Source organism: Chelonia mydas, chromosome 11 (assembly GCF_015237465.2).
Source record: "Chelonia mydas isolate rCheMyd1 chromosome 11, rCheMyd1.pri.v2, whole genome shotgun sequence".
NCBI classification, from domain to species: Eukaryota; Metazoa; Chordata; order Testudines; family Cheloniidae; genus Chelonia; species Chelonia mydas.
The window spans coordinates 79,312,466-79,330,726 of record NC_051251.2 but is presented as its reverse complement, the minus strand read 5'-3'; the positions used below and the strand labels follow the sequence as shown (position 1 = coordinate 79,330,726).

Genomic DNA, 18,261 nt, shown 5'->3' with positions numbered 1-18,261 from the left:
AGTATCATCCGCAAATTTGCTGAGAGTGCAATCCACACCATCCTCCAGATCATTTATGAAGATATTGAACAAAACCGGCCCCAGGACCGACCCCTGGGGCACTCCACTTGACACCGGCTGCCAACTAGACATGGAGCCATTGATCACTACCCGTTGAGCCCGACAATCTAGCCAGCTTTCTGGAACTGATGGGGGAGCCCATTCATAGTTAGAAATTTAAAAATGAACATTGCCAGCAATCTCTTAATGACACCTCATGCTGTAAATTGTTAGTGACAACACACTTGTATGTCTTGTCAGATATGTTAATATAAATGGGGGGTCAGTCCATCATTGTGACACAGCGAAGCTCACCAAGACACGTCTGGGCAAGTGACATACAGGCACATGGATTGAGGGTACAAAATGAGGGATGTTGGCATCATGGCTCGGCCTTTCTCTTCCCCCACGTATGCTGGAAGGGGCGGGGCCTCAGGCAGAAGTGGTGGGGCTGGGGGCTAGCCTCCCCCAGCCAGCCTTTCAGCACCGTCCAGCGCGCAGCACCTGGGGCTCCTGCTATGAGTTAAAGGGCTCAGGGCTCCAGCCACTGCCGCTACTGCTGTGGCGGCGGCAGGGGCTGGGAGCCCCAGGCCCTTTTAAATCACTGGGCCCTGGGGCAGCTGCCCTCTTTGCCCCCCCCATCAGCTGCCCTGCCAGGCAGGCCCTGAACTCTTTGATAATGATTTCTTTTCGTATTTAAGTCAATAATGTTTTTCATTCTTGAAGTTCAGGATTTTGCCCACTAATAGTTTTATAAAAGTTGAATTCAACACTACAAGAAATTCACCATGAACGATTTTATGCACTTGTTCTACATGGTCGCCTACGCCCTTCACCCAGGGGTCCCCAAACTTTTCCCCCGAGGTCTGCCTGTGCAGCTGCAATAGGCACAGTGGCCCAGTATTCACAATTCTGGAGGAAAAATGATCCTAACTGTTACATCGGTATAAACTATAACACTGTGACTAAACAACGTGCAGGTTTCCTTTTGCTTTATAACACACTGAGGCAATGGGTTCTCATCTGACCCCATAAAGAAGACTCCAAACTTCAACTATGTCTCATCTTACATGTTTACACTTACTTTATGTTATTGGCTGGCTCATTTCGTTTTGCTGTAGCTGGTCCATGACTTTGATGATCTTCTCCACCCATGCACCCTTCTCAAAACCTTTTCCAAAAAAAAAAAGTGACCCCCCGATTAGACTGAAATACTGCTGGCTGTTTTTTACAGTTGTAAATGGCAGACTTGTGTGTACATTGCTAGGTCACTTTGCAGTAATATGCACCGCTGTACTCACGAGAATTAAACCGGCCATATTGCAGCTTCTTTAAAAAAAAATAAGAAAGAAAGAAAGAAAGAAAAAGTTTATTCTATGTTCTGTCCAACATATACAGCTCAAAACACGACATTTATGTAGCGTTTACTTAGCTTATATGAGTCACACGGTATTAAACATTTATTAAGAGCTTGACTGGAGCATGCAGTTACACCAGTGGACCACCCAGGAGTGAGGGGCCGTGGCCCATATTTTGGGAACCCCTGCCTTCACCCTTCTCAACTTGAGAACATACTCTTCTCAGACATGCAACCCAATATCCAGCTATCCACTGGCATAGCCTTAGTGCCTGCACTATAGTTAGACATCTATAGCTGGCCTGTATCACCTGACTGGACCTGGGGGCTGTTTAAGCGTCCTGTAGATTTCCAAGCTCCCTGCAGCCTGAGCTCTGGGACTCTCCCACCTCACAGCCCCCCAGGTCTCAGCTGGCGTCCAGAAGTCTACACTGCAATTAAACAGCCCCGGAGCTAGAGCCAACCACAGGGCATGGGCCAACCACAGATGTCTAACTGCTGTGTAGACACACCCTTAGAGATCTAAGGAAAAATGGCTCCTGATAGCACGTCTGGGGTTTTTTATGGTTCTTCTTAAGCCAGTGAGAGTTCAGTCATTCTTTCTGGTTCTCTATCAGTTCAACTGGTTGATTGCTAGTGCCCTAGAAAAGTTTTTGAATTGCAAGGGGGAAAAAAACATTTATGACACTAATGGGGCAGTAAGTATGTGCCAATAAAATGTTGTGACACTTTTGTAGCGCTACAGTTGTGTGTTAATCAGACGTTGTTTAAACTTAGAGCAAACAATTGCAGTTAATAGGTAACCACCAATTCCAGACCTTTGCAATATAGGCTTAAGAGTGTAAATAAAATGAGTTTATCACTGCCTTTCAGAAATAGGGCCTAACTATACTCCATTGTAAGAAAAAGTAAAGCTATGTTTAAAACTCTGTTTTTATTTAAAAATATTATATTGTAGCATAAAACCTATGAAAAGAGTTCCCTACAAACACAAACCAACAGCAACTGTTTGAAATGGTCCCATCTGTTCAATATTTGGAAATGCTGAAGAGTAATAACCTAAGGAGGGCATTTACAGAGCAAAGTCTCCAAACCAGGCTGTCGGCTCACTCAGGAGGAAGGGGAATATCCTGGCACTGAAGAGGCCCAACCATTTATGACTAAGCAGGTCTCACCAGGGTAAAGATTTGCCACATTATTTTGTAATTTTCATTGTTACCGGAGGGCAATAAGCAACTCTCTCCAGCCTTGGCACAGATGTGTTTTGCCTTGTTGGCTCAAAAAGAAGAACATTGGTCCATTTCAGTGACAGGGGCAGTTGCTCTATTTGCGGGGTCAGTGATTAAACCAGGAAAGGAACTGGGTGAAATTAATTTTCTTTATGCACTAAATGGATCCACATATTCATTTCTGTAGGTGTATTTTTATTGTCTCATGGGCCGTTTCTATGTGTAATTTGCATTTGGGAGCAGGGTTGGATCTCTATCCATGTTATCTTTTGTACTGCTGTTGCAAAGTGTGCATATTTCATGAGCAGTATGGTAAATTATGAAGATACGGCACTAATGAATTTGATCTGGCAAACACCTGGGAGATTCCCGGTTCTCTGCAGTCCCACAGAAGAGTGCCTGAAGCAACTTTCCCCTCCCAGGAGTTCTTTGGGCACAGTCCTGTTTCATTAAGAAATCCCCCGGAATGGGAGCCATGAAACAGGAATATCAGGATCCTGGCAGTTCAGGGCCCAGGGCAGCCAGCTGGGTCCAGGCTCCCAGGTGGGTGTCCCCAGAGCTGTGCAGAGACTAGAGTGACTCTCCCCTCCCTGCTCCGCTCTGTGGGCTGTCTTTGCCTGAGAATCACACTGGCCTTTGCTGATGTTTTATCACATGGAAAACTCCTGGGTCCTTGGCTCCGACTCCCGGCCTCTTGTCAGTCTCCCTCAGCCAGTCGTGCTGCCCATGTTTGCCCTCCCATACGGTCTCTGCATGGCAAATTATTCTCACCCCCACCTACCCAGCTTTGCCATCTTACACACACAGGATGTTCTGGCCCTGCAGCTGCTCTGTGTCCATGGGAAATGTCACAATTCTGCCCTGGAGTCACACAGCAGCAGGGACAGATGCTGGAGACGCTGCTGGAGAGACAGAGATGGGCTGCTCCCCATCTGGAAATGTCCATCTACCCATCGTCTCCAGCTGTGTGTGTCCTCTGAGGCTGCCACCTGGCCAGGGCTCCTGGATTCTATTTCTGAGGCTGTTTCTCTCCTGCCCCAATTCAACCCCTTGTGGAGGGGAAGGGAAGACCCAAAGATCAAGCCAGAGGCCATCAGAGCTGCAAGAGCAAAGACACGGATGTACCTGCATTCCCGCTTCTAAAGCTGGATGGGCCAAGACATCAGTGAAAGGGCTGAACATGGGGGAATGAGTGATTCCTGCAGAGGGAAACAAATTGCCCAGTCTGGGACACTTGGCCTCTCCCCCTCCCAGAGCTCAAGAACCAATGAAATTCCCAGGCTGCTCAGGAAAATGAGATTTGCCAGAAGTTTTATTTGCATCTTATTTTGGGGGAGGGAACAAATAACTGAACAATACTGAGAAAATCATTCAATGAGCAATAAAGACTCCACAGACACCTGACTTCCCAGAAATTTCAGACCTCTCCCTGCCACCCCATGCAGAAATGGGGAGAAAATGCCTCCCAGGGCGGCAATTTCAGGAATAATCCCAGTATGCAATAATGTGAACGGAGCCCCGGGCTGAAAACAGGGACAAGGAACTTCAGCTAAATCTTTCAGCCTGCCCCTGACAGAGATAGCTGGGAAGGGATGGGAGAGGGTTAGAGAATACTGCAATACAGTAATAATAATAATGTCACTTGCCTGGTGCCTCCATCTTATTGAGACACACAGCACACACGTCAATAGTGGTGTCACTTGATTCTCTAGGGAATTGGGCAACTGTTCATTATCCCCATGATTCTTCCCATCTCTACAGATGCAGAGAGAGGAGGAGGGGAAGTGGCCGGCACTAGTCTGTATGGCGTTTCATGTGGCGTGTTAGAGAGGTCCTGGTCTTGTATCTTTCCCCACAGATGGAACATTGATAGGGGCACTCTCCCGTGTGCCTTCTCCGATGGATTTTGAAGCCAGATTTACTTTTGAAGCTCTTCCCACAGTCGGGGCAGATATAGGGTCTCTCTCCTGTGTGGATTCTCCGATGGTCAGTAAGGTGATGGCTGTGACTGAAGCTTTTCCCACAGTCGGGGCAGTTATAGGGTTTCTCTCCCATGTGGACTCTCTGGTGTACAATAAGGTCAGAGGTGGAAGCGAACCTTTTTCCACACTCGGGGCATCCGTAGTGTCTCTCGCCCGTGTGAGTCCTCCGATGCCTAGTCACATGCCCTCTCTGAGTGAAGGTTTGTCCACAGTCAGGGCATTTATGCCATTTCTCTCCCATGTGGATCGTCTGATGCATAATAAGGCCTGACCTCTGACTGAAACATTTCCCGCAGTCAGGGCACTTATGGGGTCTCTCTCCTGTGCGGGTTCGCTGATGTCTAATAAGGATTGATTGGTCATTGAATTGTTTTCCACACTCAGGGCAGTAATAGGGGGTCTCTCCTGTGTGAGATCTCTGATGTCTAATAAGGTGTTCTTTACAACTGAAGCGTTTCCTGCACTCAGCACATTCAAACCGCTTCTCCTTAGTGCAGGTTCTTGGCTGGATCGTGGCCTCATTGGGATCCTCCGAACCTCCCCCTCGGTGAGTGGATTCACCCAGTGTCTTCCCTGGGGGGTTTCCCTGCTGCTTCTCTGGCCTGCACTGAGTTTCTGGGGCTTGTCCCTGCCCAGGACTCTGGGGATCATCCACTTCACACCTTCCCAGCAACGTCCCCTTTGGTTCCATTCTCTCAGGACCTGCTGGACAAGGATTCTCTTCGCTCACAATCTCATCACCTGCTGGGACAGAGAGAATCCGGACAGGAGTCAGTCCCTGTGTGGGGGGAATGGGAAGGTCAGAAAATGGAACGGGGAAATGGGGACACAAACCAAAACAATGGCTGGGAAGAATGATATCCATTTAACCAATTTCTCACCTCTGGGGATGTTTCTCAGGACCTCTCTAGCCTGGGACCCCTGGACATTGGGGACCCATGGCTCTTCCCCTCGGTCCAGCTGGGAGATCACGCTGGGCTTGGGAATTGGAAAACCTGCTCCGCGAAAAGAAATGAAGTGAGAGCTGAGTTTTACCATTGTTCTCAGACGGCTGTTTCCAGGTGTGCTGGGTGGGTGGGTGCCCTTGTTTAAACCAAAGGGATAGGAAGTGTTCCTGGAGAGCCTTTGGGGAGGGCAGAAGGGGATTCTGGGATCTCCACTCACTGGGGGATTTTATGACTCTGGTACAGCATCACTGTGCAAACTCTTTACACCTTCCCAACCTTACTGAGCCTGGGACTATGGGACTGATTCCCCTGAAATCTAAGGGATCAGGGAAGAACCCTGGGGAGAAGCCGACCTGGGCACGTCAAAGATGCCCAGTTTCTAACACCAAGGGGACAGGAATCCTTACCCAGCGAGATCACGTTCTCATAGTTCTCCTGCATGACGTCCCTGTAGAGAGCTCTCTGACCCGGGTCCAGCAGGGCCCATTCCCCCTGGGTGAAATACACAGCCACCTCCTCAAAGGTCACCGGCATCTGTATCAACAACAAGAGTCCCCCACTTACAACCTGCTGTCCCAGCCACAGCTCTCCCCCCCACCCCAGCTCAGTCACAGAAAGAGCTGGGAACATCCCCCTCGGCCACAGAGAGAAGGAACAGTCCTGGGGGCTGGGAGGAGGGGGGAAATTTCGGAAAGATTAAATGAAAAGCACGCTGTTACTATGCTGAAACTGAGATGCCCAGAGCTGCCAATTCTGGTGATTTTATCCTGGATCTCACAGTGCTTATCTGGGATTTGAAAAATTTCTCATGATCGCACCATTCCTGGCAATGAAATCACACATTTTCCCCTATTTGAAATGGCCACCTTCTCCCATTGTGAGGGAGGGCCTGATGCCAAAATGCCCTTACTCAAGATGGCCACTATTTCCCTACCCTTTGGCATGTGGAAGAGAGGCTGTCCTGAGTGAAGGTGGCCACCAGCTCCCATTGTTTTCACAGAACCATAGAATTGTAGGACTAGAGGAGACCTTGCAAGGTCATCAAGTCCAGTCCCCTGCACTCATAGATTCATAGATATTAAGGTCAGAAGGGACCATTATGATCATCTAGTCTGACCTCCTGCACAATGCAGGCCACAGAATCTCACCCACCCACTCCTGCAATAAACCTCTCACCTAAGTCTGAGCTACTGAAGTCCCCAAATCATGGTTTAAAGACTTCAAGGTGCAGAGAATCCTCCAGCAAGTGACCCGTGCCCCATGCTACAGAGGAAGGTGAAAAACCCCCAGGGTCTCTTCCAATCTGCCCTGGAGGAAAATTCCTTCCCAACCCCAAATACGCAGGAGGTCAGACTAGACTATCATAATGGTCCCTTCTGACCTTAAAGTCTATGAGTCTATGAGAACATGTGCTGGGTCATCATCTGAGACTGCTATAACATGAAACATATGGCAGAGTGCCGGTAAAACGGAGCAGGGGACATACAATTCTCCCCCAAGGAGTTCAGTCACAAATTTAATTAATGCATTATTTTTTTAATGAGCATCATCAGCAGGAAGCATGTCCTCTGGAATGGCTATCGAAGCATGAAGGGGCATACATCTGTTTAGCATATCTGGCACGTAAATGTCTTGTAATGTGGTCTACAACAGTGCCTTGTGAATGCCTATTCTCACTTTCAGGTGACATTGTAAATAAGAAGCAGGTAGCATTATCTCCTGTAAATGTAAACAAAATTGTTTGTTTTAGCGATTGGCTGAACAAGAAGTAGGACTGAGTGGACTTGTAGGTTCTAAAGTTGAACATTGTTTTGTTTTTAGGTGCAGTTATGTAACAAAAAAAATCTACATTTGTCAGTTGCACTTTCATGATAAAGTAATTGCACTACAGTAGTTGTAGGGGATGAATTGCAAAATACTATTTCTTTTGTTTATCATTTTACAGTGCAAATATTTGTAATAAAAATAATCTAAAGTGAGCACTGTACACTTTGTATTCTGTGTTGTATTTGAAATCAATATATTTGAAAATGTAAAAAAAATCCACATTTTTTTAATCCCAATTAATTTTTTTGAGTTAATCACGTGAGTTAACAGCCATTAATTGACAGCCCTACTAAAAAAACCCTGCTCTCGTTTGGAAAGGGCTGCTGGGTATCACTGCAAATCCTGGCTGAGGTGCACTGGGCCTTGCAGAGTGGACAGGTCTCTGCCCGGGACCCTGGCTCACTGGGCAGAGCACACAGCATGAAGAAGCAGAGTTGGATCACTCTAGGGCAGCATTTCTCAAACTGAGGTCTGTGGACCCTGGGGATCTGCAAGGGTACTCCAGGGGGTCTACGGGCCCCACGGATCAACTCCTCCCCATCCCTCAACTCCTTCACCTCCCTCCCAGCGTCTCCTGAATGCCGGGGAACACTGCCGAGGGCTGAAGCATGTAACTTAGCTTTGCAGGGCCCCCTTTGGTATGGGGGCTCTGGGCAATGGCCCTGCTTGCCATCTCCTAATGCCAGCCCTGCACTTTGGACCCCCCTAAAACCATCCTGTGACCCCCCAGGGCGGGTGCAATCACCAGGCTGAGAGACAGAGATCTGGATGAATTGGTACCACCTGGAAGACCTCTGTGTACACCCAGGGGTATGTGTGCCCCTGGTGGAGAACCACTGCTCCAAGGGACTGTTTAAAAGCTAGGGGGTGTAGCACCGATCCTGTGGATCTGTGACAGCAGCTAGGAGGCAGATTGAGGAGGGTGCAGGGGGATAAGAGGGGTGGAGGCAGGAGGGAGGCCTAAGATTGGACAGGGGGATGTTGGGAAGGCAGGAGGCAGAGGAAGGAGCTCATAGGGGGATGTCTTTGTGCAGGAATGGGAACAGACCAAGGCTTAGACACAGGGATGAGTGGGCAGTGGGGAGGCAGGCTGAGGAGGGTGACAGGGATTTGTTTGTTGCAGGGGACTGGCAGGAGAAAGCTGGACTCTGCACAAACTGCCCCTCCTCACCCCATCTCGGTGAGTTCCAGAGCTGCTGCCCTTACTTCAGAGATGGTCCCTGCAGCCTCAGATCTCAGAATCTGCTCCCTCTTACAGGGCACACCACATTTCAAACCAATATGCACCTGCACGAGGATTTTGGAGCACACAGAATCACTGACTTTCACACAAGAAACTGTTCTCCTCCTTAGCTAGGGGAGTCGGTGTTCCCCTGTGCATCTATTGGCATGGTGTAAAAGCCAGAATGGCATTTTAATAAATACAATTATTGCACAAAAACAAAAATGCATCCGATGAAGTGAGCTGTAGCTCACGAAAGCTTATGCTCAAATAAATTTGTTAGTCTCTAAGGTGCCACAAGTCCTCCTTTTCTTTTTGTGGATACAGACTAACACGGCTGCTACTCTGAAACCTGCAGAAAAACACTGGATCAAGTTACAGACACGTAAGAACAACATTTCAGTAATAGGAACCCACTAACGACACACGGTTATTAGCCCATTCCAGCGCAGAACCTTTCAAAAGGACCCAGAACACTTGGTTCCGAGGCAGCTTGGGAACCACGCTGTTATATATATATATATATATTTATAATGAACAGAAGAACACGAGACTGCAGAAAACCGCTTCTGAGCCTATCTTCAAGTGCCCATGCTGGGCAGCAAACGGCTTTATTAATAAAACCAAAGTGCCACAGAGAACAAAAATATAACAGAATGAGCCACAGCAACATTTTCATAACTAAAATTAACTTAAAATACAGCAAATACAGTTAGCCAAACTTGAGAGCATTTCGCTAATAAGAACTGATTAATAGTGCACTGTCGTTAGCCCATTCCAGTCACATCCACGTTTGGATCGTCTGTAGTCTCAGAGAATAGGGAAACAGAAGCTCATGTTGAAGCACTTTCTGCCAGGGCTATTTCTAGACCCACACATATAAATCCCGCTCTGATTTCATATGAACTTTGCCCATCACAGACCTTGAACCCAGCATCAGATAAAAACCCAGATTGCTCAACTTTCTCTATAGAAAGGGCCAAAAATCTAATCTGCAGGGGAAAAAACATATCTGTGTCAGGCTTACACACACACACACACACACACTTTTCTTTAATGTGTAAGAACAGCAAAACATCAGGGCAGGCCTTCACTACCCGCCGGATTGGCAGGTAGTGATCGATCTATCGGGGATCGATTTATCGTGTCGCGTCTAGACAAGATAAATTGATCCCCAAACGCGCTCCCCGTGGACTCCGGAACTCCAGCTCACGAGAGGTGGAAACGGAGTCGACGGGGGAGTGGCCGCAGTCAACCCACCGCCGTCCTCACGGCCAGGTAAATCTACCTAAGATACGCCGACTTCAGCTACGCTATTTTGCATATCTTAGGTCGAACCCCCCCACCCAGTGTAGACCAGGGTTAAGCGTCCTCCTGGGTTGAAGAAGAAGGTTAATGTCTCCCTGCTGGACCTCTCTAGTTCCTGAGGGCGAATCTGCAATACCTACACTTGCGTGCAGGGCCGTACACCTGACGCTCCGGGTAAAGCAGCGGAAGAGAGAAGTGTCAGGGTGTTTGGGCCTCTGGAGCTGTGTAAATGAGGAATTTGTAGCCCCTCTGCAGCCTTCCATATTGACTCATTTTGTTACCCCGAAAAATGGATTCTTGGCCATTCCAGGAAAAACCTGCCTGTTGCCCCCTTAGGCTGTCCTTCAGAAGGTATACGTTTCCAGGGCTGTTAAGAGAAACACTAAAGGACCTGGATATAACAATCCGATGAAGTAATTGATACAGGCAGTATTCTTTTCCAAAACAGTCTCCTTTTATTAACGAAGCTAGTAATCCCTCGTACACTACAGTCTAAAAATCCTAAACAAGGCACAAAGACCCTTACCCAAATCCCCTAGTGCAAGTGGAAAGAGCATTCAAACTACAATGGCACGCTGTTTAAACGAGTCTAAGCGAAGCACTTTGTTACAAATGGGCAGTTTGCAACCAATCGCCGGCAGCAGGTTTTGAAAGAGCTTTAAGGATTACATAGGTCCATTGCAATCAATAACAGAGTTTTCTGCATTCTTATAAGCATACACACACACGCACGCCAGTCCTATATACTATCCTGCTCTGTAATTTAAAACAGCCGGCTTCCTTTATAAATCCATGGGTACCCCTTTAACTTGCAGTTGCTGCCTGCTTCTCTGCCCTGCTCACAGCCGCTTTCCTCACTCTGTCCTGCGTTCGTTACTGTATCAATGTTGCTGCCTCAGCTTCCTTCGGAACTCGAAACTGTCTTTCCAGCTGTTCTTCTGCCCTCTTGGTCGGCCCGGCGCTCTCTCCCTCCGGCAGCTCTTCCAGCAGTTCTTGCTGGCTGTCAATTCCTCCCTCCGTCTCCATACAGCTGTGCTCTCTCCAAATCCAAATCTGCTTCCTGGCAGCTGTTTTTTTATTCTGCACTTTGGCTCCTTCCTTATAGGTCTTTCTGTTCTTAGCAGCCATTACCTCATTCGCAGATGCTCAGTATCAGCCATTCTCTCCCAGCGATGATGGACAGTGCTGATCTGTAGAACTAGTTGTAACCTGTCTGAGCGGCCTGTGACCAGTCAGCTACTGACCTCTCTCTCACCGCTCATCCCACACATGCAGAGTAGCCATTAGCCTGGCAGAGGCTGGCCGTTGTTTACCTCTGGATAATGATTCTGCCGACCCCTACACACACACACAGCATTTTGCCATCTTAGAAATTCCGGGGTTTCTGTAGGGTGACCATATTTCCCAAAGGGGAAATGGGATACCGTGTGAGGCTAGCCAAAGCCCTCCCTCCACCCCTATGCGGGGCTGGCCTGAGCCGCTCACCCCTGCCCCCTTCCCCCCCCGCATGAGGCTGGAGCTTGTGTCGCAGCTCGCCCCCCATATGAGGCTGGCATAGGCATTGCTGCTCGCTTGAGCTGCTCCCCTCCCTCATGTTCCTCTGCACTCTACATTTTTGACAAAAGTGGGAAACTTGTTCAATCGGCAAGAGCAAACGGGACAAATGCCCATTTTTGCCAAAAAAAAAAAGTCAGGATGGCCGGAACAGGGCTTAAAAAAAGGACTGTCCCGGCAAAACAGAGCACATGGGCACCCTAGTTTTCTATCCGCTGAGGAGTGGCAGTTCCCATCTTAGCGTGAAGTAGCTCTTGCTTGTTCAGAATAGAGATTCGGCAGACAGTGTGGAGGCTAGAGAGTTTCCCTAGGAACAACACCTGCCTCTTCCTTTGTATATATCTGATAAAGATCAAAATGCTCAAGGAAAGCTGGTGTCTCTTGGTGCCCTTGAAGGGAGCAGGGCAGAAGTTCTTAAGCTGTGGGGCCCACCTCCCTAAGGAGGCGTAGGCATGCACCAGGCAAGGTGACATTTAATTTTTTTGTTTGGCCAGGCAGCTCCGGCGCCTGGCTGAGCTATAGCTGATGCTGCCGCTAGATGCCACTGTTGAAAGCGCTCAGCTGCTAGGGTAGGACTGCTGTTCTGGCTGCCCCCAGTAGATGCCACGGTAAGGCTCACTGGGTCCGGCAGAGAGAGGTTACTCCTTGCCTGTGCAGAATAAGAATGCTGCAACCCGTGTGGACAGGTGGAGCACAGGTAAGGGGGCAGTGGAATCAACTGCCTCCTTTCGTTCTCCTGCTCTCGGGAAGGATACATGCAAAGGTGAGCTAAATGTGTGGGGAGAAGGGCACAGGCACAGACCCAGGAGAATGTGCATCTTCTTCTCCAGCCAGCTGCACTGCTTATATGAGCTGTGGGGGCAAAGTGACTGCTTCCAGTGGGCCAATGAGAGTGGCGGTGGGAGAGAGTGATGTTGCTAGAACCACCATTTAGATTTGTCTTTCAGCCATCTCCCTGGTGTCTGCAACTTAGGAAGTCACTGATCAGGGAGAGGTGGAAACTTTACTCTCCCAATCAAAAAAGAAATTCGTCAAACAAAGTATAACTCCCACCCTTTTCCTCTGAGTCTAACTCTCACAAGTTTTCCATCACATGAGACAAATTGCAACAACTTCAGAGAGGGAGTTTTGGTAGGCTGTGTGTGTGTGGGGGGGTGTGTGGTAATTTTGTTGAGGCATAAATGTCCCTGTTTCTCTTCCACACACAGACATGAGGTACGCGTCCATCATGATACTGTACCAGATTTAGGCAATGTTCACCACTATTTCTGATCATGCAGAAAATTCGCACCTGCTTTTGGCTGGTACCGTTTAGTCAGTGAAAAATTCTGGCAAGCTCAAGATCATGCATGAGAGAAAGAATCTGAAGGCTCGTTTCATTCCTGAAACCATTTCTCTTCTAGAACTAATTCTTGACTACAGTTTGCTGCTTACCCAGTATTTTCATCTGTGCTCCCCTGAAGTATGGAGCCCTGGCATTTCCCGCCAGCTTGCAGCTTTCAGTCGGTGTCAAAAATGCACAAAGCCACGGAGCGGGTATGGAAATCCCACGGCCACAACTGATATGTGGAGTAAAGAGCTCCAGAATAGGCCTCTCAATTTCTAGGTCCCTGTTGTGGCTGCCAATAGTTCAGCTGGTAGTGAGTGCCACATAATTGCAATACAGTATTCCCTTTTACTCACCCTGCTCTATGATCGGTTGCCTCTTGACAGCTGTCCAGCCGGCAGCGTGTCTGACTCTTCACTGTGCAAAGCATGATTTGTCCAAAGCTTTGAGGAAGCTTTAACGAAACCTGCAGTTCATAAAGTGCACAACTGTAGTAAAATACATGGTTTAGTTTTTATTTTCTCCAGCATGAGTAGATTTGTTTGTATGAATAAATGGGGACCACTTTCAACCCAAGAAAGGGCAGGGGGAGGGATAGCTCAGTGGTTTGAGCGCTGGCCTGCTAAACCCAGGCTTGTGAGTTCAATCCTTAAGGGGGCCATTTAGGGATCTGGGGCAAAAATTGGGGATTGGTCCTGCTTTGAGCAGGGGGTGGGACTGGATGAGGTCCCTTCCAACCCTTATATTCTATGAAGAAGCACTGGATATTTTAAGAAGTCCTACTGAAGAAAAAAATGGACTCTGTGACATGATGTACCTCAAAATAGCACCCTGTAACCCCCATATTCATTATACATAAATGGTTGTGATATTTCATAAAAAGCATGCCATGTAAGGTATCGTATGAGAAGTCATGATCTACTGAAACTCATTGGTCTGTCCCATTATGCATATCATTAATGTGTATGCAGTTATGAGTTTTTGCTGTATGGTTGGTACTGAAACACGTTGTAAGTTCGAGAATCTCTACTGCCAGGTGCGTGTTAATCAGCCACTAATCAACTTTATGGCTCAGTTGCACATGCACAGTGGGGGTTTACTCGTTCATGGCTGATCTGGGATATGTCTGGGCAAGTGTCTTCTAGGCACATGGACAGGGGTCGGCACCACCATGTTGCACGATGGACACTTGACAAAATCACTGGACTTAGTGACAGACATTGGAGGGTGGTTATGTCATTCAGTCATTCAACCCGCAAAACAGCACACAATTTTCCACACTGAAAAACCCCAGTAACCTAGCTAGCTAGCTAATAATAACAACAATAATCATAAATTCAACTCACTTTAGCGGTTTTGAATGTACCTCACCACCACAGCTACACTGAAGTCCTTTGTTCGGGGGGGTGGGGGGGTTGCAAGTGGGAGGGTGGGGCGCAGGCTCTGGGAGGGAGTTTGGATCTAGGATCAGGAGGAGGCTCCCTGCCCTCAGCAACTTATAGTCTAACAACCAGATTCCAGTATTGTCTAACCCAAGTGCTTAAAACACCAAATATTACAAGGCTTGTGATAAAACCATGAGAGTTGGCAACACAGATTTTGATACCCTTCCCCAAGCTGAACAGACACTTACTCCACTAGAAGTCCATTGACAAAGTGCCTGCCCCAATACATGCTTTCAACCTCCCTTCTCCAAAACAGACAGGGGCAGGGGGTTGGGATGCGGGGGAGGGGGCGTGGTGCTGGATGGGGTGGGGGAGCACTCACCTCCAGCAGCTCCCCACAAGCAGCAACCCGTGCCGTGCCTGCTTTTGCTGGCGGAGGTGTGGCCAGGCAACTCTGTGAAGGTCATGAACACTGCCTCCATCTGCAGGTGCCGCCTCCTGCAGCTCCCATTGGCCACAGTTCCCGGCGGCCTAGCCAATGGGCTGGGAGCTATAGAGTCAGCGCTTGGGGAGCGGGGACAGAGACAGCGTGCAGAGCCGTCTGGCTATGCCTCCGCCACTCCCACCAGTTACAGCAGCAGGGACGGGGACAGGGAGCTGCTTGAGCTGCCAGAGATGAGCGCCCCCCATCCGACACCCCAAGCCTCCCCAAGCCCCCACCCCGAGTTTCCTCCCGGACTCAAACTCCCTCCCAGAACCCGGCTGTGCCATGCAGCCTCTCCCACCCCAGCTCCCTCCTGCCCTGAGCCCACAGACCTAAACGTTTTTATGGTGGACACCTGTCTCAGTGTACAGACACGTTGCCGACCCATGCACATGGACTGAGAATATAAATTGAGGGACAGTGGCATTGTGTCTTAGTCTTGCTCCCCCCCCCCACTCTGGAATCAACAGGAACACTGAGAACACAACAACTTCACCTACGGAGACTGGTCTAGGTGAAAGAAGGAAACCTGTGTATTATGAACTGTAACATCCAGAGGGGTGAGGAAAATTGCTGCTGTAAATACTGCCTGGTGTAATAAGGTTTAAGATTTAGATTGTGCATTTATCTTCTACTTTCTTTGGTAACGATCTCCAACCTTTTTATGCCTATCACTTATAATCACTTAAAATCTCTCTTTCTGTAGTTAATAAATCTGTTTTATACTTTACCTAAAACCATGTATTTTTCTTGAAGAGCTTGGGAAACCTCAGCTTACAAAGGTTTACAAATGTTTTTGCATATCCTCTCCACATCGAGGAAGGGACGGACCACAAAATAAAATTACACCAGTCAGGCTTTTGAACAGGGCAGGACGGTACAGCTGTGATGTGCAAAGCTGAGGGGTAACTGGCTGGTGCCTTTCTCTGTGTGATTTGTGAGAGGCTTTGGGGTATTCATGCAATCTAGCTGGGTGTGTGGCTCCACATGCCGTTGTGCTGAGTAACAGTGTATGGAGGTGTTTGCTGGTTGTCACTAGCAAAGCATTGTGAGAGACAGCCCAGGCTGGAGAGTTGAGGGGGCACAGTGATACCCTATTTCCAGGTTGCACCCCAGGGATCCCGTCACAGACTCTCCCAGCCCCTAAACCCCAAAATGGAAAGCTGTTCCTGTACAACGACGAAAGGCAAAAGGATAGAGAAGATGACTGGAGTTATGATCAACACAAATGGATCCACAAAGAAGGTATCTTTCGCCAAAGGCGGATCCTCTGGTAAGGAAGACATGTTTTTGAAGACTGATTGATACAGATGAAGTTATGTTTCACAGATATGGATATTAAGTTCCTGATGAATGTGTGGACAAGCTGATTGTTCATTCTTTGGGACAAGATGAAATACCTGAGCTACGTGTGCCCCGTGGAAATATGAGAAAATATCCCTTGAGAGCTCATATTCATACGCTGCCATCCGTATTCTCAGAAGCCATGGAGTGGAAACATTTAGGCCTGTCTAAAATGTACCAGTGAAAAACTGCATAATCTGATGCTTCACCTGCCCATAAGAGAGTGACACTAGGCAGCTAAAAAATAAACTAATGTATGTGTAACCCTTCTGCCATGTGCAGTCAGCAGCAACCAGGCCAGTTCAATATCTAGAGGTTCCCTTTCAACAGTAGAACACAGAACTGGCTCAAGCCCCCATCCAGTAACTGGGAAAATTACACACTATCTCTGGGCACCTCTTAGAGGCAATCCTTCCCCTCTCACAAGCACAGAGTCTCAGTGTAGAAAAGAAACTTTTACTGAAAGGAGGGAAATCACTTGACATTAATTAGGGAAAATGCTGCAAACAGGATTCATACTCATGAAATTGTGAGCAGGACGCTGACCCCAGAGTCCATGGGGCAGAGTCTTCTGCCTCAGGTTCTTGAGTTCTACAACCAAAAGTTCCTTTACCATGCCCCCCTCTACTCCCTCATCACACCCTGCTCACAGTGGTTGTCCTTGGTCAGTGAGGAGCCAGAGTGAAGAAGTGCATCTGTGTGAGGTCACCTCCCACCTGGGGGTGTGGGGAGAAGGCACCTTGCTTGCGCTGCCCTCTGAGCACTTGCTCTGGCTGGCCGCCCCGCCAGTCGCCGTTCCACTCCACTGGCCACTCTACCAGCTGCTGCACTGCACACTGTCACCCTCTGCTGCCACTTGCTTCTCCACTGTGACCTCTGCAAGTCAGCCTCTTGACGTTCCCCCCACCCCAGCTATTAGTGACTTTCAGCTCTCAGTGATTATCAGCTCTTGAGGGGGGGAACTTCACTGCTGAAGCAGGCTGGGCAGAAATGCTGTCCCACAACCAGTGATTTCAGCTTTAGTGAGCACTTACCAAAATGGAGCCCTACTTAGCTCTGTCTTTGAACCGTGGGGAGAGGCAGGTTAAACCATGCCTGGGGCTCTGAGACAGAGCCAACACCTTCTGGCAGGGACACCTGTCCCCACCCCCTCTTATTTTCACAGGGGTCCAGCCTTCGAGCCTCTGGCTTAGCAAGTTCATTTCAGTTGAGGGTGCCCCCCTCAATCCAGACAGGCTAAGCAAAGATGCTGACTTTTACTTCCCCCACCCCCGGGTGCTCCACCTTCTCTCTGCACTGAGGGCCTATCTCCTAGGGCCCTGCCTTCACTCCGCCTGTTCCCATCCCCACAAGGCCCCCACTGGCTGCTTATTGGTCTCCACCCTCCCCCAAGCTGCTGATGGCAGTGTCACCTATCAGCTGTTTGGCATTGCCCCCAATTAGCTGCTGGGAGGGGGGAGCTTGAGCTAGCTTGGCCCTTGTCCCCGGCCGCTGAGCCTGGGCAGGAAACGGGCCGCTGCTGCCTCCCAGCCAGACTCTCTCAGGCAGAAGTGGCTCCGTCCTCGTTCCCACCCAGCTTGCAGGGAGAGTGGCCAAATGTGCGGTGGGAAGGCACTGTGAGAGAAGGAAAGAGAGTAAACTCCCTTCCCCTGAGGTAATGTCAGGCAGGAAGAGAGCTGTGGCCCGAGGCTGCATGCAGGGCGGGGTTGGGGGTGGTACTGTGCAGGGGAGACACATGGGGTGGTCATGTGTCCTCCTCCCCTTTAGATTGTGCCCCGCCCCGTCTAGGGAGGCACTAGCTTTCTATGCAGCCAGGGGACCTATCTCAGGCTTTTGCTCCGCAGCCATTACATTTCTGTGTGGAGTATTTCCAGGCCGCAAAGCTCCCTGCCTTCCCTGTGTTATTCCCAGCTCAGACAGTCTGCCCCAGGACACCTGCTTGCTGTCTCTTCAGAGTGTCACCACACAGCTCCTGATATACAACCCTATTTTAGTCTTCACGTAAAAGAACTCCAGAGAAAACATATTGAAAACAATGAACGAGCCTTCATGCATGCTCATAAGCTTACCAGAGTACACCTGAACCCTTGTGGAGGGGAAGGCAAGACCCAAAGATCGAGCTCAGAGGCCAGCAGAGCTGCAAGAGCAAAGACATGGATGTACCTGCATTCCCGCTTCTAAGGCTGGATGGGCTGGGACATCAGTGAAAGGGCTGAACATGGGGGAATGAGTGATTCCTGCTGAGGCAAACAACTC

General features: G+C 48.9%; 1 protein-coding gene across 1 annotated transcript; it reads right to left on the bottom strand.

Annotated features, from left to right (window-relative positions):
* Nucleotides 1–685: 685 nt before the first annotated feature.
* On the bottom strand, nucleotides 686–18,218 carry LOC119567429 (zinc finger protein 25-like). The gene is made up of 5 exons (XM_037913179.2): nucleotides 18,075–18,218; nucleotides 13,149–13,258; nucleotides 5,962–6,088; nucleotides 5,489–5,602; nucleotides 686–5,348 (listed from the first exon to the last, which is right to left on the bottom strand). Exons 3-5 carry the CDS (start codon nucleotides 6,086–6,088, stop codon nucleotides 4,420–4,422), a joined length of 1,170 nt encoding a protein of 389 aa, XP_037769107.1. The 5' UTR covers nucleotides 13,149–13,258; nucleotides 18,075–18,218; the 3' UTR covers nucleotides 686–4,419.
* Between the last annotated feature and the right edge of the window lie 43 nt (nucleotides 18,219–18,261).